The sequence below is a fragment of the Copidosoma floridanum genome, unplaced genomic scaffold, assembly GCF_036245765.1.
Source record: "Copidosoma floridanum isolate Cflo_tuat_1 unplaced genomic scaffold, Cflo_Japanese_pri ptg000017l, whole genome shotgun sequence".
Lineage (NCBI taxonomy): Eukaryota > Metazoa > Arthropoda > Insecta > Hymenoptera > Encyrtidae > Copidosoma > Copidosoma floridanum.
In genome coordinates this window covers 6,177,853-6,202,973 of record NW_028321894.1, presented here as the reverse complement: position 1 = coordinate 6,202,973, position 25,121 = coordinate 6,177,853, and the positions used below count along the sequence as shown (strand labels likewise).

The 25,121-nt window shown below is 35.4% G+C and overlaps 1 protein-coding gene across 1 annotated transcript; it reads left to right on the top strand.

The window, feature by feature from the left end:
* The first annotated feature begins 15,987 nt into the window (after window positions 1-15,987).
* LOC149374624 (uncharacterized) lies at window positions 15,988-24,356 on the top strand. Its single transcript, XM_089592449.1, has 7 exons — window positions 15,988-16,139; window positions 16,191-16,580; window positions 16,874-17,580; window positions 17,659-18,055; window positions 18,436-18,631; window positions 18,764-18,948; window positions 24,188-24,356. Exons 1-7 carry the CDS (start codon window positions 15,988-15,990, stop codon window positions 24,354-24,356), a joined length of 2,196 nt encoding a protein of 731 aa, XP_089448575.1.
* Window positions 24,357-25,121: the final 765 nt, after the last annotated feature.

The window sequence follows — 25,121 nt, the reverse complement described above, 5'->3', positions numbered from 1 at the left end:
ATGTGTATACTAGTGGGGATTCGCCCCACTGCACGCTCCACGTGCCAACCTCCTACTGTTCTTACATAAAAGGAGAGTCATTAAATTTCATATGTTAGTGGGAAGAGGTCGGTGCCCAGAACTTCGTGAGGAACAATTGTTTTTGATCTAGATTGTTAAGCATTAGTTATATATTTATGAGTAGATTTCCACATCACCCAGGAAGAACTATTGCAGTACGTTGAAAATCATTTTTTACACTCCCCATTATGTTTAGAGAAAAAAGGTAAACAAAATGATTTGAATAACTAAATTTTAAACAACGAATAGTTTTAATCACTTTAATTACATACAAATTATTTAAATTTTGTGTAACATATACTTTGTATTATTTTTGTGACTTTTATGCATTTTATATTTTAACAATTGATATAAAGGGTTAGAAAGAATTTTTCATTTTCCAATTCAATGACAAATATGAAAATAATTACTTCACAGTGATCCACACTGTAAATTAGAAAAATCGTTTGAACTTCGTACTATTAATAGTTAGTTTGTAATCAAACTAAATATTTTTAAAGTTATCTAAAATGAACAATATGAAAGTTAGCCTGAAAGGTGACAGAAATTGTTTATTCAGAACTTTTTCTTATTTTCTGTATAGTGACGAAGATTTCCGTATAAAAGCTCGTTCTTTAGTTATCAATAATATTGTAAATAAAAGGCAAAATTATTATAAATTTATAGTGGGAAGTGATTATCATCAAATTGTAAAAAGTAGTGATATATAAATTAACATAATGTCAAAAAATGGGTTTTATGGTACAAGTATTAAAATTAACAGCCTCTCAGATGTATGACATGTTCACGATATAGCTCATTTCTTGAACAACGGTATTTAAACATATGGAAATTTAAATATTATTCTTAAACTAATGATTAATCGTAAAGAAAAAATGTAATAGAAAAATATTGCAATTGTTCAATTAAACATTGTATCTTTAAAAAATCATAACAAATTTTTTTTTAACTTGTATTAAATAAAGTAACTGGTCTGGTATCGTTCAAAGACATTCAAACATATAAAGAAATAACTTATAAAACTTTTGATGGTACTCCAATTGCAATGGGTTTAATAGACAATGATGAAAAATTGATTGTATTTCTAAAGAAGCAATTAATGTTATGTTTCCATATTAATTAAGTCAATTTTTTGCTTGGTTTTAAATTTCAAAAAACGTTCAAGGTAATAAAATACGGAATAAATAGTAAGAAGTTTTTACTAAGGCTTTGCTTATAATAAAGATAATTTAGCTCTTTTACATATTGACCAAATTTTTGATTTAGAAGAGAAATCATGTTGATACTTTTATTTACCTACACCAAAAAAATGAAGAGTAAAAAAGAAGATATAGATGATGAAATTTGTTTCAGTAAAGAAATGTTTAACTCGATGTATAAAAGTTTGAATGATGACCAGAAAAACATATTTCACATTATTTGCAAACAAAGAAATAATATTTCTTTTATAGATGTTTTTAGAGCGTCAGGAAAAACTAATTTATATAAAACGTTAATTCATATCTTTATTTCTCGTAATAAAAAAATTATGTCAATAGCATGGACTAGTACAGCATCAATTTTGCTTCAAAAGGAGATGATGATCAGTCATATAACTTTTGGACTTTCTTTAGATCTTAATAATATAGAGAATGCATTCTTAGAGATCGAATTACAAAAAAAAAAAATTAAAAGAATTTGCCTTAATTATTTTGGATGAGGCTTGAATGTTTTAAAAGAGCATTGGAAATTGTAGACAGAACGTTAAGAAATTTATGTGATACTGAAAAATATTTTGGAAGTCAGTTAATTATTTTAGGAGATAATTTTCGTCAGATTCTCCCACTGATCAAAAACATTAATAGAAAAATTATACTGGAACAAACTATTGAACCTTTATTTTAATGGAACTTATTCCAAATTTTAAAATCAGAAATTAATATTTGCTCCCACTATCAAGGATTTATAAAATTATTATAAAAAATGGGGAAAGGAAAAATAAAACTTTGAACACTTCTAAGAATTGGATCTTAAATGATAAATGATTTTAAATATTCTCTAGTATCTGCAATTTTTCGTAGAATACTGTTCAACTTACATCGCATAACGAGAACAGCTCTTTTTTTAATAATAAAATTCTTAAAAAATTAACTGGAGAAATTTAAATGTACTATAGTATAGAAAACGCAACTTATAAAGGGGTCGATAAATCAGACAATAATATTTATTTAAATTCTCCGGTAGAAGTGTTTAATAATATTTGTGAAGGATGACTTCCTCATGAACTAAATCTAAAAATTAGTACAATAGTGATGTTACTGATAAAAACAAGTATATCAGATAGACTCTGTAATGAAACACGTTTACGAATCACAAAATTATTACAGTATAACAAAAAAAGGAGAATAATAGCTGGAGAATAAATTGGACATAGAGTCTTTATTTAAACCATAACTTTAGACACAAGAAACTCCTGCACATTACCGTTTATTTTGTATCGTTATCCGTTTCCAATCGTTGTGGCATTTGCTATGACAACGAACAAATCTCAAGGTCAAAGTTTCGATGATTAAGGTTTGTATTAAAAAAAAAACCTTATATTCTCATGGTCAATTATACGTGGCTTTATCAAGATGCAAAGATAAAAATAATTTATTTATTCAAGATGGAAGGCAAAAAAATACAGAAATAGAAAATATTGTTTAAAAAGGGATTTTTACATAATTTATTAACTTTACTTACTGATTTTTATAGATAAATCGGCAGTGTTTATGGTAATAAATTAAAAATCACTTATTAATATTTCCTCATTTAACAAGTATACATGACATGATATAGGAAAAATGGTGTGGGGGCCTGTAGGGGAGGGCTGTGGGGGCTCTGTGGAGGGACAGGCAATATTGTTTGGAGGGGCTGTGGGGGGTTTATAGAGGAAGTCAGAAAATGTTAAATTAGCGATGAAAACGGTTGAATTTCAGCTTTTTTATGGGGGGGGGGCTGTGGGCGGCCATGTTGTGGGTCTGTTGGGGGCTGTGGAGGGGCTGTGGGGGGAGTATATAGAATGCCCCACACAAATAACTATTTAATATAGGGAGAAATTGTGATGCATCATACTGCCGGCCGTGGCTGCAATACTAGGTTGAATCACAACAGTTGAGCAAAATTTGATTTTACCTTGACAATAGTTAAATAAATCTTATTGTATTAGTCTTTGGAAGATTTGCAAATAGAATTAGTTTCCGTCGGAGGGACTGTTCTGTTGATCAGTACATATATCTTAATTCGATTGATTATTTTAATTGATATATCTAACTATGGCACACAGCGCAACTCACACACTAGAATAATACCTTAAATCTAATGAACAACCAATTAACTTACATGACGCCTTAAAAAAACTGTTTTTCACATTACTATTATCTAAATTTGTTATTTGACTAGCAACGATTCATAGCGTTCAAGGATCTTTAGAAGGAAATTGAGATTCTGACAAAACTTTACTCTCCTTAGATATAGGTAGCACGCAAAGTGGAGTGACATTCCTCTTATAAATCTCTGCAGCCATCTTCACAGATGCTACACGAGCAATGCCATCACTTCCAGGGGGGATCTCTATGACGACACCAAATGGCCATCTTGTAGACGCAGGGTTGTCCTTCATTGACACGATCACTAAACCATGTCTCAAAGTAGTGGTAAAGGTCAGCCATTTTCAACGAGTTTGTAGTTCGAGCAAATATTTCTTATGCCATCTTTTCCAAAAGTCTTGTCAAATCTTGGAGATAATTAAGTAAGAGATCAGGCGGTTGTCTAAAATTAAAACAGAATTTTGTTTGGGTAAGAAATTGAATGGACGTCTAATTAAGATGTGAGCAGGTGTGAGCACTAGTAAATCGTTAGGATCGGCAGAAAGAGTGGATTCGCGTGGAAATGTCCATATAGGCGCACATTTTGGAGACGCGTGGAAGGGGTATACCGAATGTGCGCCTACGAGGAGAGGAGTGGAAATGTCGGCTATATAGCTGCATATATCTGAACGCACAGCCAAAGCAAGCAACGATACGAGTTTTTCTTTTTTGAGTCTTTTGACTCTGCAACCGAGTACTATGTATATATTCAACTTACTTGCTCTCGCTCTGGCTTTAATGTTATCCATAAATCTTATTTAATTAAATCGTGGAACCTAATGCTCATTAATTACATACACAGAATTTTGATTTTAATTCATTATTTCTCAACTTTCCCGTACTCTTAAAATTCCCAAATCCATTTATGTTTTCAAAAAATTAACCACTAATTTATTAATTTCACACATCCTAACTGCTGTAAACTGTGGGACAAGCTCCGGAGGATATTCATGAACATATGTGACTTCAAAAGAGTCACCTTCCGTCCTTCGGATAGCTAAGATGGTTAAGGCTTATGTCCCTTGAGAGATTGTTTTGCACTTAAGGGTTCAAATCAACCCCATGGTAAATATTTTTTTTTTTTTTTTTTTTTTTTTTAATTCAATGTATCATTTTGTTTTCATTTCTTTTATTTATTTTCCGTTAAAAATGTATATTTATATATATATGTAGTCAACATTTTTTTTCGGACGCATCAAAACAAATTAAATTAATATTGTAACTTTGATACAAGGCAATTCTATAATTTTATAATACTAAAATAACTTTTAAGGATTTTAACATAATTTGTGTAATCTAAAACTCCTAAGAAATTGTGAACATCCTATTTACGACAGAAAAAAGCTGAAGGCAAAAGAAAACCCATACTTTAACTACGATTATATCAAAGATGATTATTACCAGTAAAGTTCAACTTACATCCAATTATACGTGAATATTTAACTACGTACACATATTATATTTTTGTGCTTATATTTACATTCATTGTCAATACCTTGTGGTTATTGCGTTGAAAAAATTCGTACTACATGTATATGTACAAACATGAAAGTAGATTTTTTAGTCTTTATAAATAGTGAGTATTTTAGATTAAAGAGTCTTACAGAGACTGAACGAAGCTTTTTTTATTCAACACATACTAGTTTCAAACACTTGTAACTCAGAGTATGGTTTAAAAAAAAAATTCGTATTCTGTGTAATTAATTCATCTTTTTACCTATAATCAATTGTTAATGTAATTTTTCAGAAATAGTTACCAAAATTTTTGACAGTGCGTAAATCATATACTGTTAACAAAAATTTTTTTTCCTCTGTTTGGAAGGTGGCACTATATATATTTTCATATATGAATAAATTCACAAAATATTAAAATTTTACAATGGAAATTGCTCTTTTAACCATCGCAATCAATTAATTAATTCAACATCGTATGCAAACACACAATGATTCGCATAAGTTTATTCGATTGTTTGTAGTTGATAAGATAAACCATCAAAAAACACCTTTTGCCACACAACGCAAGGCAGCTAATTTTTTTTTTTTTTTGTAGTCATAGTAACAACCGCATTGTCGGTATCTTCAAATATGTGACATAGGTTGCTTTTATTTAAAAGTTTGCGAAACTTTCACACGTTAAAATCTTGAAAATGCCTTTTTCATAGCTCTACATATTAATTTTTGAGAATCATAGCTGAATGAATTAATCATAAAGAAGTATGCACTTAAATACAGTAAACAATAATAGTTTGAATACTTCACGATTTTGAGAATAAAATGGAGAACTAGAATAAATAATTGGTCGATTTTTTCAGAAAACTGTAGATTTTTTAAAGATTTTGCACTACAAATGTGTATGTTGATACTATTTTGAGGGGGTTGTCGTGGTACAGTCAATTTCAAAATTAAATTTTCGTGTTAGAAATGTCTTTGTTGAGATTATCCTTAACTAAACAGGTAAACAATTTTAAAATTAGGTGTATGGAACAGAAAAATGCCTAGGAAAGTAAACACAAACGTTAAAACAACAAATTAACCTAACTTTCGCCTCGGACTGTACCACTGTATGGGTATTCTAGTAACGTTATAACTGGACTTTAAACTGTTATATTTTAAAAACGGTGAAGCTAGGCTTCTCCAATTTCAGTATACTTATTTTAACTATAATAAACTTTAACAATTTAATTTCTTAAAAGATTCTTAAGAAGATTTCGAAAGTTACGAGTAAAAACGTGCATTTTCCGACAAGTCCATCTAAAAGCATGTGTATAAGTAGCCAACTTCGCGATTTTATTTCTCAAAAATGGTGTATCTAGGCTCTTTGAAATTTTAATATGTTATTTATAATACTGAAACATACCTAAACAAATTTTTTCAGAAATTTCTTAAAACAATGAAATATCACAACATCCCCCATCACTTAATCAAAGTTTTTGCTAGCAGAAATAGACCTAGACTCAGTTTTTACTAATATAGAAATTTGTAGTTGAAAAATTTTTTTAGTTCTCACAATTCCTGATTCTAAATGATTTATCACGTTACCATAATAAAGAGTCTTCTCAGAGTAATAGGCGTAAAAGAGCCTTTTTAAACTAAATATAAGAAAGAGCCTTTAATTTTTAATTCTCCGATTTTAAGTTGGTACTACATTTATGTGTGTATATATATATTTGATCTATGAAAATATATACATTACTACCTTAAAATAGAAGGGAACAAATTAGTTAAAAAAACCTTGATATCTTTTTGTTGAACTCCTCGTTTTGCTCTCCAGTGTAGAATAAATGTGTGGATTCGTACAGGGGTACGAGACCAACCGAGAGCTGGGTGAGGAGCAAATAAGAACTCAAAAATGTCGAAGAATAATCTTGAGCAACGATTCCTTGGGCTTAATTATACCAATCGACGCCGACACCTTAGTGCGAGTGTACCTATGTATAAAAAAGCTTTTTCTTTTAGTTTAAGAGGACTTTCTTCTGCCCGAAAATTTAAAAAGACTCTTTCTTGCACTCACCCGATGGTATCATTGTTAAAAGTATTACGATGCTTTTCCTGCATTCAATATAAATAATCAAACTTCCTTTATAATCTGCAGCCTAAAAATGTGTTTATTACAATCATCACCCTTAAAGGTAATTCATTTTTTTTTTTTTTTTAACAAAATACTGCGGTATTATAAAAAATGTTTAGTCTCAGAAACTTGCCAAATAAATTTTATCACTCATTCATCGAACTGTTTCATTTATTATTGTTCCTCTAGCTGTCTAAAAATAAATAAAAGTAGCACACCTCATTAAAGATTTGCAAACAATTTTAAAATATTTACAAAACTATTTTGTACTGTGTTCATTAAATTTATTGACTAATTAAAATTACAACATTAAGTAAATAGCAGTAAACGGGCGCCTTTTTTTGTCGTCAATAGGATGTTCACAATTTCTTAGGAGTTTTAGAATACACAAATTATGTTAAAATCTTGAAAAGTTATTTTTGTATCATAAAATTATAGAATTGCCTTGTATCAAAGTAACAATATTAATTTAATTTGTTTTGATGCGTCCGAAAAAAAATGTTGACTACATACATATAAATAAACATTTTAAACGAAACATAAATAAAAGAAATGAAAACAAAATGATACATTGAATAAAAAAAAGAAAAAAAAAAATATTTACCATGGAGTGGATTTGAACCCTTAAGTGCAAAACAATCTCTCTAGAGGCATAAGCCTTAACCATCTCAGCTATCCGAAGGACGAAAGGTGACCCTTTCGAAGTCGCATATGTTCATGAAAATCCTCCGGAGCTTGTCCCACAGTTTACAGCAGTTAGGATGTGTGAAATTAATAAATTAGTGGTTAGTTTTTTTAAAACATAAATAGATTTGGGAGTTTTAAGAGTACGGGAAAGTTAAAAAATAATGTTTCAAAATCAAAATTCTGTGTATGTTATTAATGAGCATTTAGTTCCACAATTTAATTAAATAAGATTTATGGATAACATTGAAGCCAGAGCGAGAGCAAGTAAGTTAAATATATACATAGTACTTGGTTGCAGAGTCAAAAGACTCAAAAAAGAAAAACTCGTATCGTTGCTTGCTTTGGCTGTGCGTTCAGACATATACAGCTATATAGCTGATATTTCCACTTCTCTCCTCGTAGGCGCACATTCGGTATACCCCTTCCACGCGTCTCCAAAATGTGCACCTATATGGACATTTCCACGCGAATCCACTCTTCTCATACCCCTACCGTGCTTCTCAAATAAAAAAAAAATGTGCGCCTGGTTCGGCCGCTTGGCCGCGGCAGGGCGCTTGAACCACTGAAAAAAAGTGGGCACACTCCGTAGCATGGCAGTCAGCAATCTCCCCACTAATCTCTGGATGAGCGTACAGGCAGTTTTTACATAATTTATGAACTTTGACTAGATCCCATTTATTTTTACCTTTAAGTTTATTAAATGCTGGGCATTTATGAAGTCTGTGGACTTGACTACATTGTAGACACGCATTGGTCGCAGGTGTAGATGTAGTAACAAGAGAGCGCGAGTTTGTTTTTGGAAATTTAGACGGAACAGTCGTAATATGGTTTTGGGCCCTTTTTCTTAAGGATGTCCTCATTGAGGCAGCCTTTTCATCTCGTGTTGTTTGAAAATGGAATCCTGAATAAAGGTGTATAGAGCATCTTACTTGGGCATTTTACTGCTCGATAGTCGATCCACCCATCGCGACAATATACCGGCCGGTAAGCATAAGGTATTTTGAGAATGCATACAATGAATTCGTCACCTACTGTAATTTTCATAGCCTTCAACATGCTGACATGTTGACGGACTATGTACATCAATTTTGCAGTAGTTTCGGCATTCGGTTCTGCGATCGGAGACCAACTTAAGAGGGCGTCAAAATGTTCGTTGATGATGACGCGTCGCTGATCGTAGGCTTTGTAATATGCTTTTCATGATAAAACGTAGTTTGCATCGCTGGGTTGAAATTCATCGATTACGATTGCAGCTACGCCTTGAACCGCATTCTTTAGTTGGGACTGCTTAATGCAACCTGCGATCCCTGCACGATCATGTATCAAGGCTTAAAATTTTGCTTCACAAGCGATTCAATGTTTATGGTTTCCATCAAATTTTGGAACAGGAACCGGCACAAGTTTTGGCACGTCGACTCGCTCCATGTAGATTAGAGTCCCATTGAGCGCAGTTAAATTTGCTCGTGAGTAAGGCAAAGGTGTTTTTAATTTTTGCACTCGAGTGGCAAGACTATAGTATGTAGTCTCGAGCTTGTTAAATGCAACGATTTTGGGATGATCATTTTGAAGTATAGCTGACTCTTCGTGATTATGAACATATTCATGGTAAATATTGTGAATTGAATTGAGTTGCAGCTCAGCATTTACTATATCTGGCGATTTTTTATCTAGAAAGGATAAAAGAGCCTTGATTGCTCTATCCAAAGGATTAAATGTTTGTGCTACACGCGTTACCCACTCTTCAATCGCAGTAGTCATTTTTAAAACGATTGATTTAGTATCACAATAATTGCCGTCTTATGATGCACTGTAACGAGTCCCATAAGCATGTGTTTATGTGAACAAGTAGCAGACTTATCTGTATATCCCCCTGGTCCAAAGTGATGGCAATGCTGTTGCCGCTAAACTGTGTCATTGATAAGCACTGTTGTTTCTTGCATAAAGTTTGAGCAGGCATAAGAAAAAGAAAGTCAAGATGGCAGCGCCTTGTCGTGTGCGTTTCTTTCTTCTTCAATAAATACAATATCAGAAGTTCACTCATGTGACGTTACTTCTTTGGCGAACAAACAAAAGAGGTACAGTTTCTACCTCATAGGAGGCACCATAAATAGTCTTGGCTCATTTATTTGTTTGAAAAACAAATAGCGTTGTTAATAACGAAAAAAGCATGAATCTCTTTTAGTTAGGAAAAACCACAAGGCACAAAAAAATCCCATTTATTGACAAACTCAGGAATCAGAATTCCAGTGAATGAAGGTAACGCAAAAAAGACAACGAATTTTATCACAGATATAAGATACTACGCAACTTTAAACTAATAATGAGGCTACGTAAGTAACACGATAAATTCGTTAAAATTCTAATCTATTTCACGTTGTACAATTAAAACCGTTGTGTGACAAGAAAACAGTTTGATGCAAGGGAGCTCCGCACGCTGTTCAAGTTAGTCAACTACTGCTCGTTAAAATCAACCAAGCAGTTAAGCTAAGCGATACTGGCTCAGCGCCGATAGGTGCTGTCACCACGCTAGGTTTTTGGGGCCTAGCTTTCAACAGACATGCGCATAAACATACGTTCGTTTACGCACACAAGCACTTATATAACATTAGAACAGAGACAGAATAAGTCATATGTATGTTGTTTGTGTATTTATATATATATATATATACTAGTGGGGCTTTGTCCCCGTGCGCGGTCCGTGTGACAACCCTCTACTGTTTTAACTGTAAAAGGGAGTCTTTAAATTTCATCTGTTCGTGGTGGGAGGTTGGTGCCCAGAATTTCGTTAGGAAGAAAAGTCTTTAATTTACATCGTAAAGCATTAGTTACATATTAATCAGTGAATCTATTTCTCAAAATTTCAGAAAAATCTCTTTATTTTCAGATTCAATGAAAAATATAAAAATAATTTTTATACAGTATTTCACGCTGTGAAATAATAATACCGTTCGTACTTTGTTCTATTAAAGTTTAATTTAAAATTTAACTAAATATTTTTAAAATTTCAGAAATAAACAATATAAAAGTTAGCGTAAAAAGGGACGGAAATAGTTTATTCAGAACTTTCTTTTACTTCCTGTATAGTGACGAAGATTTCCATATGAGAGCTCGTTCTTTAGTAATCAATAACGTTGTTAATAATGGCAAAGTTATGATGAATTTATAGTAGGAAGCGATTATTATAAAAATGTGATAAGTAGTGATAAATATATTAATATAATGTCAAGAAATGGAACTTATGGTATAAGTATTAAAATTAAAAGCTTCTCAGATGTATTTAATGCTCACGTTGTAGTTAATTTTTAGAGCAACGATATTTAAACATATTAAAATTTAAATCATAATCTTTAACTAAAAATTAATCTTAAAGAAAAATTTTAATAAAAAATATTGCAATTAGTCAATTAAACATTGTATCTCCAATAGATCATTAAAGATTTTTTTTTGAAATTGTATTTAATACAGTAACTGCTTTGACATCGTTCAAAGGCATAAAAACATATATAGGAATAACTTAAGAAACTTTTAAAGATTCTGCAATTGCAATAGGTTTCATAGACAATGATGAAAAATTCGATGAAATTTTTAAAGAAGCACTCGCTATTATGTTTCCATATCAATTAAGACAATGTTTTGATTGGTTTTCAATTTCAGAAAACGTTTGAAGTTATAAAATATGGATTGAATTCAAAGAATTTTTTACGAAGAGTTTGCCTAATAATAAAGGTGATTTAGCTCTTTTACACATTAACCAAATTTTAGAATCAGAAGATAAATTATATGAATGCTTCAATTTACCTAGACAAAAAAAATGGAGAGTTAAAAAGGAGATGTAGAAAATGAAGTACGTTTAAGTAAACAAACGTTTAACTCGATGTACGAAAGTTTGAATAATTACCAGAAAAATATATTTCAAATTATTTGCAAACAAAGAAATAATATTTTCTTCATAAATGTTCCTAGAGGATCAGAAAAAACTAATTTACATGAAACGTTAATTTATTTCTTCATTTCTCGTAATAAAAAAATCGTGTCAATAACATGGACTAGAATAGCTTCAAGTTTGCTTCCAAAGGGGATAATGACCAGTCATAGAACTTTTGGACTTTCTTTAGATCTTAATAATAAAGAGAATGCATTCTTAGAATTAGAGTTACAAAAAAAAAATTAAGAGAATTTGCTTTAATTATTTGGGATGAGGCTTTAATGATTTCAAAGAAAGCATTGGAAATTGTAGACAGAACGTTAGAACATTTATGTGATACTGAAAAATATTTTAAAAATAAATTAATTATTTTAGGAGGTGATTTTTGTCAGATCCTCCCAGTAATAAAGAACGGTAATAAAAAGCTTAAGCTCAGACAAATTATTAAATCTTTATTTTCATGAAACTCATTTCAAATTTTCGAATGAGAAATTGATTTTCACTTTAACGATACAGAATTTTTAAAATTATTAATAAAAATTGAGAAAGGCGAAATTAAAAATTTTAACATTCCTAAAAATAACATGTCAAGAGAACTATGTTCTCAAACATTTCCTAATATCCACAACTGTTCGATGAATAGTGTTATACTTACATTGCATAACGAGAACACCTCTTGTTTAAATAATAAAATTCTTTAAAAATTAACAGGAGGAATTAAAACGTACTACAGTGTTCACCTTAGAAGTAGCAGGTGCTTGTATTCTGACGAGGCGAGCGCTATCATATTCTTTTTATATGCTTTGAAGGAAACTTACACACTTACATCAATTTGTTTGTGTCTTAAAGCAACGGCTTATAAATGTGTAGCCCTTTAAGTGTCAGTTTTCCCACTGCCTACTTTTCCACCAACTTAAGCCTACGAGTCGAGTGCTCTGCTCGAGCTTGGCCTACTCCTTGCTCGGCCACGAACTAGTACGTAGCTCTTCGCAGCACCAATGCCACGACGCGTCGACGTCGACAAGTAGCACATCTCAAGGCCCTTTCGCCATTTATCTTTTCGCCTCGTCAAAGTCCACCTGTGACTTCCGTTTCTTTAACAGTCAGGTTTTACTTTTGTATTAGTTTCATTTAATTTAAATTCTTTCTTTTTTTTATTTTTGACAGTCATTATTCAGTTAAGTAGTCAGATTCAAAGTTAATAATTTTATATCCTTTCAAAGCAATTCTTAAATAGTTTTATTCGCACATTACATATTGTTCACGTGTTTTTACTTTCCTCGTTTAAATATTAAACTTTGCATTACTGTTATTTAACCGTTTTATTTAATAAAATACTCAAGTCTGTTTAAGCACTATTATTAATCGTTTTGTTTTAATCAATTAACTCCAAGAAATCGTTTATCAAATATTATTGTTTATGTATGTGCAACAATTAAATATTTGTTATATGACTAATTTGGCATTCTAAACATCATACAAATTCATATCCACGTGATAGTATAAGTTTAATTTTTTTTTTTTAAACTCTACGTAAACTCGAGGATCGAAATTGAAAAATAATCACAATTTTTTGAGCGAGTTAACTAGAAATATTTATTGGTAGCAGAGCGTGGTTTAGAAAGCCAAGAGGTCGTTATAAGGGCAACGTGTCATTGGTGACGTCACAGTCAGCGATTGCCGATCAGCATTGAGAAAGGGAGAGAGATAATCGCCGAGCGAGGAAGCTATCTATCTCTTCTTTGTGCGGTGCTTCGCAACAAGGAGCCGAGCCGTAGGCTGGGCCCTTTTTTTCCTTCTTAGCCCTGCGGAACGCGTAACACAAGCCATTGTCTTTGGCTAAAAATACATCGAGAGTGGGAGGAGAGACAGGTATTATCAGATCTTCTGGTAAGCTAACATGCATCACTCTCTCTTTTTTTTCTTTTTCTCACATTTGCTTACGAGCTCGCTGGGTGACACGCAAGTTGATAGCCGTTTCGTTAGTTTTGCTGCGCATTAGTATAGTAATTAATTTCATACTTAGGTTTTCTTTTCTTCTTTTTTTTTTCTTTTTTTTTTTGAATGTATTGATATTTGTATTCATTTCGCATCTATATAATTTAAATATTTCAATATGGATAAATTACTGAAATCTCAGATTAAATTATCGTAAATGGTGACAAATTTTTATATTAATTCCACCGATAAGGTTAATGTAGAAAGTCAAACATTATTACATTTTAAGACGAGATTAGAGTTACTCGAACAATATTGGAAATCTTTTAACCAACGTCATGATGAGTTGCTTGAATTTGAGGACGATTTAAAGGAATATGATTACTTTAAAAACGATGCTTATACGAGAATTGAGGTTGAGTATGTTAGAACAAAGGTGCTTATTATAACAAGAATTCAAACTTTACAAGGCCCGGCCCCACCTCCCCACGATGATCCGCGTCTTATAACTATTATTCAAGATAGCCAAGCTTCTCTTCCCCCTCTGTCATTGCCAACATTTTCGGGCAAACAGGACGAGTGGGAAAGCTTTAAAGAGCGTTTCACTTGACTTATAATAAATAAGCCTTTTATTCCACGTATCACAAAAATGCAGCATTTATTGAGTGCAGTTCAAGGTGTTGCAGCACAACGGCTACAAGGTTTGGAATTAAGGGAGGATAATTTTGATGTCGCGTGGGATAAATTGGTTAGACGTTATGATAATAAAAGGATAAGATTAAACAACGCTTTAGATAACCTTTTAAATCTTCCGGTAGTTTATGCTCGCAACGTACAAGACTTTAACGATATTCTTGATCGCGCTGAAGCTTCAGTCCGCACACTTGAAGATCTTGAATGCCCCATTGATCAAACTAATTGTCTTATAGTTTTTCACGTTGTACGTAAGCTCAATGCAGCTACTCGGGAAGCTTGGGAGATTGCAGAAGAAAATTCGGAGGGATTTTCAACGTATAAAAATTAAGTTAGATTCCTTGAGCGTTGCATACACTCTTTACAGCAAGCGCGAACGTCGGAAGATTGGAGCGACTTTCGCTTAAAACCTCAATCTACCCAAAATTCACGCGTGAATACTAAAGTAGTCTCAGTTAATACTACTCAAGACAGTTGCGACCCGATATCTTCAACTATTTGCATACTTTGCAACGGTAAGCATCCATTTAACCGTTGCTATAAATTTAAAAGAATGAGCCAAGCTCAATGCTGGAAGTTATGTAAGCGTGAAAAGATATGCATGAATTGCCTAAAAAAAACACATTTTGCAGATAAAGTCCCTTCGACTAATCGATGTTTTACGTGTCAAGGTAAGCACCATACACGTTTACACTATGACAGTGCTCGACCTCAAACTCCTTAAAATAATTAAACTAAGCCAGAATTGATCTTAGACGCTACCGTTGGTTCAGCTGTCAGTAGTCATTTGCAAACCCATCCTCAGGAGATAATACATTCACACTGTGCTTCGGTAGGCTCTTCGATCTTATTAGCGATAGCTTTGGCTAAAACATGTAACGATCATGGTGATTCTCTGATTTTAAGAGCCTTAATCGATCCAGCTCCAGAGGGATCGTTTATATCTCAACGCGTCGTATCACAGTTGAGTCTTGTTAGAAGGAGGGTTGATTTATTGGTCACGGGAGTAGGAGGTGCAGTAGGATCGAAGGCTCGTAGTGAGGCTAGTTTCATTATTGGGTCGAATAAACTAGATAACTTTTAACATGCAATTTCCGCTTTTGTTTTATTGGAGCTTAGCCAATTTTTGCCGAAAAATAAAGTTACCAATACTAATTGGCCCCATATAAAAGATATTGATTTGGCTGATCCTCGCTTCTCTGAGCTTACACAAGAAGATTGCATATTGGGGGCTGATGTGTATCCTTTGATCATACTCAGTGGATTAATTAATGGCCCAGCCGACACACCGTTAGCACAACACTCAGTTTTCGGTTGGTTGTTGACGGGCCCTATTGCAGTTACTCAATGTTCCAATAGTAATTTTATTCAAACTTTCCATACTGATACTGAACATTCGGTCGAGGATCCTTTATTAAAATTTTGGGAAATTGAGGAAGTTCGCCGCAAGTCTCTTTTTAATCAGGATGAACAATTTTGCAAGGATCACTTCCGTCAAACACACTCTCGAAATTTAGAAGGCAGATTTGTTGTTCGTTCACCTATGAAAGATAACCCAAATTTTAAAAAACACTCGTGAAATATCTGCTGCTTGCTTACTGCGCTCCGAAAAAAGGCTAAAACGCAACCCGGACCTTGCAGCAGCTTATGACAATTTTAGGCGAGAATATGTTGATTTAGGTCATATGCAACTTGTACCTTCTGACCAGTTTCATCGATCTGCATATTATATGCCGCATCATGCTGTCACGAAGCCCGATAATCCTAGAAAGGTGCGCGTAGTCTTCATCGCGTCGCAAAGGGACTCTAATGATATTTCTTTCAATGATTCGCTGTTGCCAGGACCCAAACTGCATTCTGATATTCTGATGGTCTTGACTAGGTGGCGATTTAATAAATACGTATTTACAACAGATGTAAAAAAAATGTTTAGACAAATACTTGTAAGCCTTGAAGACTGTGACTGGCAGAGGATCCTATGGCGCTACAGTGACGATCAACCAATCATGGATTACAGGTGCCTTACCGTGACCTACGGTACAGCAGCTGCTCCTTTCCTGGCGCTTCATGTTATGCAGCAGCTGGCAACAGACGGTGCGGCCTCAGATCTACTCGCTGCAGAGATAGTAAATAATCAGCTTTATGTTGATAATTTTTTCTCTGGAGAAGATACCATCGAGCTCGCTTTGGAGCGCCGAAGTCAGCTGATTGGCCTGCTAGCTACAGCTGGAATGTCATTGGGAAAGTGGGCAGCCAACGCGACCAAGCTATTGGAAGGTGTAGGGCTGTCGGGTTCCGACGAGTTTGAATTAAGATTAAATGGGTAGTATCAACTTTAGGTATTAAGTGGCTCCCTGCTGACGATATATTTATTTTTAAGTTTTTAAATAAAGAGTCAGAAATTGACTATACGAAAAGATCAGTCCTTGCAGAAATTGCTCGGTTGTTTGACCCGCTCGGCTGGATTGTCCCTGTCATTATTACTGCAAAAATTATATTACAGGACATCTGGCTTCTCGACTTGGGTTGGGACTCAACGTTACTAACTGAGCTGTCACAACGCTGGTCGTAGTTTCGACATGATATGAAAGATATCTCGATACTTCGAATTCCAAGGTGGATTGGCTTTAAAAAGCATGATGATTGGTACCTGCACGGTTTCTCTGATGCCTCAAAAAGGGCATACGCTGCGGCTGTCTACGTGGTAAAACCAGGTACCTCAGTGTCTCTCATATTGTCCAAATCGCAACTCTCTCCGACGAAAGTGCAAACGCTACCCAGGCTGGAGCTTTGTGCCGCAACATTATTGGTTCGATTAATTAAGCACGTCGTCGAGAGCATAGGATACCAACCTGCCACGATCAACTGCTGGACTGACTCCAAAGTGGTGCTTGAGTGGCTGAAAAGTCATCCATCGCGATGGCAAACTTTCATCGCCAATCGGACGAGTGAGATCATGTCTACTGTTCCTACGGCAAAGTGGCGACATGTTCGATCCGCTGACAATTCAGCCGACTGCGCTACGAGGGGATTGTCACCGTTGGAGCTGTCTAAACGTGACCTGTGGTGGCATGGACCTTCCTGGTTGATGTTAGAAGAGCAAAATTGTCCTTCGAATTCTTTGCTCAAATCCACCAAGGAGCAACAAGTACAAGCCTTTGTCTGTCAGGAGGAGCGAGCATCAATTGGCAAGGATAAGGTTTCTCGATCTAGTTGCCTTCCAGCTCTAGAAAAACATTTAAGTTACGCTAAGGTTCTCCGAATATTGGGTTACTGTTATCGGTGGCGTTTATTAGTTTCAAAAAAGACCATGGAAAGACAAGGTAACTCTTTAAATATTCTAGAATGAAGAATGTCGCGAATTGTATGTTTCAGAGCAATTCAGAGCTATCATTTTGCAGTGGAGATGAAGAACTTGGTTGATGGCAGGGCTTTACAAGCTTGCAGTCCACTTAAGCGTCTCAACCCGTTCATTGACGATCAGGGACTTTTACGTGTGGGTGGTAGACTCGAGCACTCATACCTGTCATATAACGAACGTCATCCAATAATTCTCCACGGTCGCTGCATATTCGTTAAACGTTTATTGGAAGAAACGCACAAGCTTACAATGCACGGGGGAGTGCAGCTCATGCTTTCGCACCTACGTCGATATGCTTGGATTATACGGGAGAGTAGCTTCAAGGGTCTTTCATCACTGCGTAACTTGTCAGAGATTCAATTCAAAGGGTTCAACTCAGTTGATGGGACAGCTGCCAGCTATCAGGTTGAATCCAACTCGTTATTTTACGCATACAGGTCTGGACTATGCTGGACCTGTACCTATTTTATTTTCAAAGAGCCGTGGTGCAAAAACCACAAAAGGATATATAGTTATATTTACTTGTATGGTTGTTAAAGCGGTACATATTGAAATTGCGTCAGATTTAAGTACCGAGGTTTTTTTGTCTGCTTTTGCTCGATTTTCAGCTCGACGGGGACTACCTGCCGTGATGTATTCTGATAACGCGACTAACTTCAAAGCCGCCGCCACTGATCTGAAAGGGCTGTTCAATCTAACATTAAAATCCGCAAAAACCATCGCAGGAAGTAGAATGGTCATTTATTCCCCCGCGAGCCCCTCACTTTAGAGGGCTCTGGGAGTCAGCTGTTTGTTGCTTCAAATATCATTTTTACAGAGTCATCGGACAGACTAAGCTCACCTACGAGGAAATGTCAACTCTCGCAGCAAAGATTGAGGCCTGTCTAAACTCTAGACCTCTTTGCCCTATCAGCAATGAGGCAAATGGAGACTTGGTGTTGACACCAGCGCACTTTCTAGTGGGATCGTCGCTATTAACGCATCCTGAACCGTACGACAAAACAAAGCAGACGGTTAACTTGAGCAACCGCTAGAGGCTACTCACAGGTCTACGCAACTCTTTCTGGTCCAGGTGGAGAAAAAAAGTCCTACACCATCATTTACAACTCAATAAATGGTTAAAGCCTCAATCAAATTTACAAAAGGGTAACGTAGTTTTGCTGAAGGACGGAGCAACTCCGCCAGCTACCTGGCCTCTCGGATTAATCGTTGACACGCATCCGGGTTCCAATAGGCTGGTAAGAGTTGTGTCCATCAAGACTGCCACTTCCACATTTAAGAGACCCATTGTAAAGGTCATTAAGTTGCTCACTGAACCCAAGCTCAAACAGTGTTATAAAAATCCGTGTAAAAAGGACTCGAATCAATCAAATATAATAGTGAAAGGCAATTAGTGGTTCATTGACATTTGTTTTATTGCAAATTTTATATTTTGTTAATTCAATTTTATTGTTCGAAGTTTATTAATTATTATGTTACTAATTAAAGACATTATACTTATGTTCAGATTACGGTTTAAATACCGCGAGTAAAAAAAAAAAAAAAAAAGATGGAATTAGTTTGTTTGTAAAAGGATAAGCGATCCTTCTAGATTATAAGTGTAATTCAGTCTCAAGTTAAAGAACTGTAAGGATAGACTCTAATTAAAGTTAGGCTTTTTTATCTTTTGATTTTGATGCCGTTGCATCAAAGTGGGTGGTATGTTCACTTCAGAAGTAGCAGGTGCTAGTGTTCTGACGAGGCGAGCGCTATCATATTCTTTTTATATACTTTGAAGGAAACTTACACACTGACATTAATTTGGTTGTGTCTCAAAGCAACAGCGAATAAATATGTAGCCCTTTAAGTGTCAGTTCCCCACTACTTACTTTTCCACCAGCTTAAGCCTACAAGTCGAGTGCTCTGCTCGAGCTCGACCTACTCCTTGCTCGGCCGCGAACTAGTACGTAGCTCTTCGCAGCACCAATTTCACGACGCGTCGACGTCGACAAGTAGCACATCTCAAGGCCCTTTCGCCATTTATCTTTTCGCCTCGTCAAAGTCCACCTGTGACTTCCGTTTCTTCAACAGTCAGGTTTTACTTTTGTATTAGTTTCATTTAATTTAAATTCTTTCTTTTTTTTATTTTTGACAGTCATTATTTAGCTTAGTAGTCAGATTCAAAGTTAATAATTTTATATCCTTTCAAAGCAATTCTTCAATAGTTTTATTCGCACATTACATATTGTTAACGTGTTTTTGCTTTCCTCATTTAAATATTAAACTCTGCATTACTGTTATTTTACCGTTTTATTTAATAAAATACTCAAGTCTGTTTAAGCACTATTATTATTCGTTTTGTTTTAATTAATTAACTCAAAGAAATCGTTTATCAAATATTATTGTTTATGTATGCGCAACAATTAAATATTTGTTATATGACTAATTTGGCATTCTAAACATTATACAAATTTACATCCACGTAATAATATAAGTTTTATTTTTTTTTTTTTAAACTCTTCTCGAGGCTCGAAATTAAACAATATTTACAATTTTTTGGGCGAGTTAACTAGAAATATTCATAAAGTATAGATAACAAAACTTATAAAGGAGTTGATGAATCAGACTATAATTTTTATTTAAATTTTTCGGTAGATGTGTTGAACAACATTTGTGAAGGATTACCACCTCATGAACTAAATCTAAAAATTAATACAATAGTAATGTTACTAAGAAATTTAAGTATTTCAAATGGACTCTGTAATGAAACACGTTTAGAAATCACAAAATTATTACAGTATTATATAGAAGAAAAAATGATAACAGGAGAGAAAATTGAAATAGAGTCATTATTCCAAGAATAACCTTAGACACAGGAAGCTTTTCTACATTACTGTTTATTTTGTATCGAAAACAATTTCCAATCGTTGTGGCATTTGCTATGACAGTAGACAAGTCCCAAAGTCAAAGTTTCGATAATGTAGGGTTGTATTAAAAATAACACTTATTTTCTCATAGTCAATTATACGTGGCTTCATCAAGATGCAAAAATAAGAATAATTAAATTATTTAAGTAGAAAGGCAAAAAAATATGGAAATAGAAAATATTGTTCGGAAAGAGATTTTTACATAGTTTATTGACTTTACTTGATGATTTTCATAGATTAATCGGCAATATTTATCGTTATGAATCGAAAGTCACTTATTTATTTTTTATCATTTAACAAGTATACATGACATCATGTAAAAAAAATGGTGAGAAGGTCCTGTGGGTGGGCTGTGGGGGGTCTGTGGAGGGACAGGCAAAATTGTGTTGGAAAGCTGTGGGGGGGGGGCTGTGGCAGACTTATGGGTTAGTGGATGGTATGAATTGGGCTAAGGGGGGTCTAAGGAAAAAGTTAGAAAGTGTCAAATTAGCGATGAAAATGGTCGAATTTCAGCTTACTTGTGGGGGGGCTGTCGAAGGTCTATGTGGGGGGTCTGTTGGGGGACTGAGAGAGTCTGTGGGGGGTTGAGGGGGAGCTGTGGGGGGAGTATGTGGAATGCCTTACACCAACAGTTATGTAATGTAGAGAAATATATATTGTGATGCAACAACTACCAAAGACATATTTTTATAAGCACACCAGTTTTGTAAATAAGCTGTTAGTCTGAAGCTTCAAAATCAGTGCGAATTTCTAGTGTGCAATTAAAACAGCAACAGAAAAAGTATTACTTAAACAAGAAGAAATTTTGAAAAGGAGTTAAAAAAAAAAATTAACAACTGGGAGTCGAATTCTATATTATTCAAGTAACACCTTATTAATTTGGGAATAAATACAGTAACATGTAAGGGAATATCTATTTACCCTGGGATTAATTTGAACATACTCATTACTTCAGTAATGATTTTGGCAACTCTGGCTAGCCCCAGTGACTGAGGAAAAAATAGCCAGTGAAAATAGCACATACGAGTATCGTGGTACACGTTAGACGATGCGTTGCCAAGGGTGTATAAGACTGCAGATGAGATTCTGTGGGAAAGTGTCGAGGCAAAGGCTACCGGACAAAAGAACAAGTACAGGTTTGAATTTTTCCTTGACATCGTCCCTTCATTGTCAACCAGGTGTTTAAATTGAAGATTGAATGAAGAAAAACGCGCTAAGTACGCTGGAGGTTTACATGTGGGACTCTGCAGAGAGAACATCGTTGGTGTAAACGATGATAGTTGCAACTATATTTGCGTGGCGTTGGGATGTCAAATTTACAAGGCTTTATTAGATCTCAGCGATACCTTCTCTTTGATAGGACATAAAGTAGCGAAGAAATTTAAAAATCGTCGATTGCCAAGTTACTCTGCTAAGCGTAACGTTAACATGGAAGTGACTAGCATATTCAAGGTGCTAAAGGCACAGATAGATATCAGAAAAGAGAGAGGTACTTTATATTTGAAAGTGGTGCCAAACATTAACCACTACGTTCTGCTGGGGATAATCTTTTGTCTGAAATTCGATATTGAGGCTTATTTTAGGAACAGACTTTCTCACTTGAGTGAAGCACCCTGGGGCTCGTTTGTAGGGGGGAACGATAAAGCAAAAAGAGTGATCTATACGGATTGCACCAATATTATAGAAGTTAATGATCAACGGCCACAAATGTGCCAAGAATAACAAGGCTTGTCAACTATGTTACTTAGGTTATCAATCGCACGCCGATTCCACATAGATTGAAACGAATGTCATCGTAGATGCAGGAAATAGGAATGGCGAAAGTTAAGCGAGTATATAAAAAGGGGATAATGAAGGAATTGTCAAATGTTTATGGTAGCACGTTGGTTATGATAAATAAACTAAATAAGACTTACTAATTTTGCATCAACTTTGACAACGTAAGTAAAGTGACAACATCTACCCTTTACCAAGTATTAATTTTATTCTAGATTGACTTTCAAATGCACAGTATCTATCAAAACTTGACTTAAAGCAGGCATACTTTCAGATACCAATGAAGACCTTGAGTAGAAAATATACACTGTCTTAGATGCCAGGTTAGGGACTGTGGCATTCTTGGCAAATGCCGTTCGGCTTGACAAATGCTTCACTGACGTTCCAGTGACTCCTCGACGCGCTCTGTTGCCCAGACTTACAGCCAAGCGATTTGAGGTATTTAGATGATATGACTATAGTGACCGATGATTTCATCGAACACTTGCATTATTTAGAAAAAGTTTTAAACCAAGTAACTAAGGCCAGATTATCGATTCAAATCAGGAAGTACGAGTTCTGCTTATCACAACTAACTCATCCAGGTTTTATGTTTGAGAAGAACGGGTTACGGTCCCAGCCAAATAAAGTTAAGTCTCGATAGAAAGATTGTGGTTGTCAGAATATTAGACAACTGCGTCGATTTTTTGGAGTCGCTGGGTGGTGTAGCCAATTAATTGATCGTGAGTTGAAAATTAAGGTTTCGTTACTCAAATTATTGCGTACAAACCAAACATGAAAATAAGGAGCAAAGCAGCAATAACTGTTTAACAATTTCAAGGGAGCTTTAAGAGACGCACTGGTATTAGCGCAGCAGTGCAGACTAACGCGAGTTACAACGCAACTGGCCCAGTTTTAGCTTAAACGCATGAGAATGGTGAGCATTCGATCGTATACGTGAACCGTGTGCTCACCCCTACGAAAAAAAATTGCTACGTCATGGAGAGGGACTGCCTTGCGGTAATGAGGGCTCTTAAGGAGCTGTGACTTACTTGGAAAAATTTCGTTCACTGTGATTACTAATCGCAGCTCCCTTGAGTAGATTATAGATTTGCGTGAGACGACTAGGTGTCTAGCACGGTAGGGGTTTGAGGTGTTCCAATCAAATTTTGACTTCGTACATGGTAAGGGTGCGATAAATCACGTTCCAGTTGCACTATCTAGCTTATCGAGAAAAAAAAAGATATTACTTCTTTTAATGAAATTCGTAATAAGTGGTATGTTAAAATAACAAAAAAGGTGGTTCAGAATTCACTTAAATAGAAGAACTGGCGTGTAAAGGACAGGAAATTTTATCGTTACCATACAGATCTACTGTTAGATTTGATTACCCGTCAAGAGGAAAACAGGTGATTTGTAGTGCCAGATAAGTATAAGCGGCGTATAGTGACTAAGGTGCACTGCACACCATAAAGTGAGCATATGGAGACCAAATAAAAGTATAATCGCATAGCTCGTAAGTATTACTGTTAGGGGATGTATTATAGTATTAAGGGGTTCAGGAAGGCATGCATATCGTGCTAGCACTTTAAAATGCCACAGGATTAAGGGTTAATGGGTAGTTAAAAGGGTAAAGGACCGTGGGCTATCATGGTAGCCGATTTGATGGAACTTTTGCCAAGAAAAGATTATCATAAGTGTTCCATCATTCTTCAAGACTTATTCACGCATACAATCAAGGTAAAACTGACAGTGAAAGCATGGCCTAAGCATAGCTCGCCCCTAGAAGAATCGAGCCCTCCCTTCCTTATTAACTTTAACACCTTTATCCCTATTCGCGATATTGGTTTTCCAAGCCATTAAAGAAAAATAATGGATTGTAAATAATGGATCTCCCCTCGTTGACAGGGACTTAGGAGGACCAGTTAGAGTCACTGAAGGCCCGGGCTTCGGCAACCACTTTAGCAAGCCACCAGAAGGCCAATCTTACCCTACGCCAGATGGCGAAGGTGGGGAAGTTAGTACGTTTCTCGTCATACTTCTTGGCCAACGAACCTGGGTTCTGACCCATCCGTGAGGTCAGGATTGAGGAGAGTATTAACTGTCAAAAAAGAGAAAAAAGGGAAGAGTTAGGTGAGCGAAACATTCGTGGCCTTCAACAGTTATAGCTTGAAAACTACGAGTCCCTGCACTCGCCTCCTCAACGTCCACTGGTTGAAGAGGCCGGACCCTTAGTGAGCCTGGGTCTCCTCTCCAAGCACACTATCTGTGGCTAGAGAAGGTTCGCACAGTGGTGCGTCAGGGCAACTCATGGATTGAAACTCGGAGAACTCCTTGGTGGCCAGTTTTGCACCCCGATCTGAGGTGCCTCCGTTACCCTTGGTAATTCTTCTATCCACCAAAGTTGCATTGCAAAGAAATTTAGCACGATGGGAAACCAAACACTCAAACACCTCTCCTCAAACGCACTTCCCCCAACCTTCACCATTATCCACTACCATGAGTTGAATTCTCCTCGGATCAATTCTTTTCAAGCCAGTGTGTTGATGCGACGGTGCTACCCTTGAGCCCTTTCAAGCTCGATCATCCGCAGGATAGAATCAGTATTTTCAAGCCCTTTAGTAGGACAACTCTTGTCAGAGATATGCTTCCCTGAGATCATGCAAGGATAGGTATCTCGTGTTCCCTGGGATACTAATGGAGTACATAGAGCTGATGATAGATGAAATTTACTGAACCCTTGGTAATGACCCCAACCAGATCCATTCACATATCAGTATATAAATGCCACACACAGTAGATTCTTGAGAAATCAGAACGAATATTAATGTACAGACGTCCT

Coding starts and splice junctions, on each gene's coding strand:
- LOC149374624 (XM_089592449.1), top strand. CDS start 15,988: ATGCCGCATCATGCTGTCACGAAGCCCGATAATCCTAGAAAGGTGCGC. Junction 17,581..17,658: donor AAAGACCATGGAAAGACAAG/GTAACTCTTTAA, acceptor ATCATTTTGCAG/TGGAGATGAAGAACTTGGTT. Junction 18,056..18,435: donor TCGTTATTTTACGCATACAG/GTCTGGACTATG, acceptor TCATTTTTACAG/AGTCATCGGACAGACTAAGC.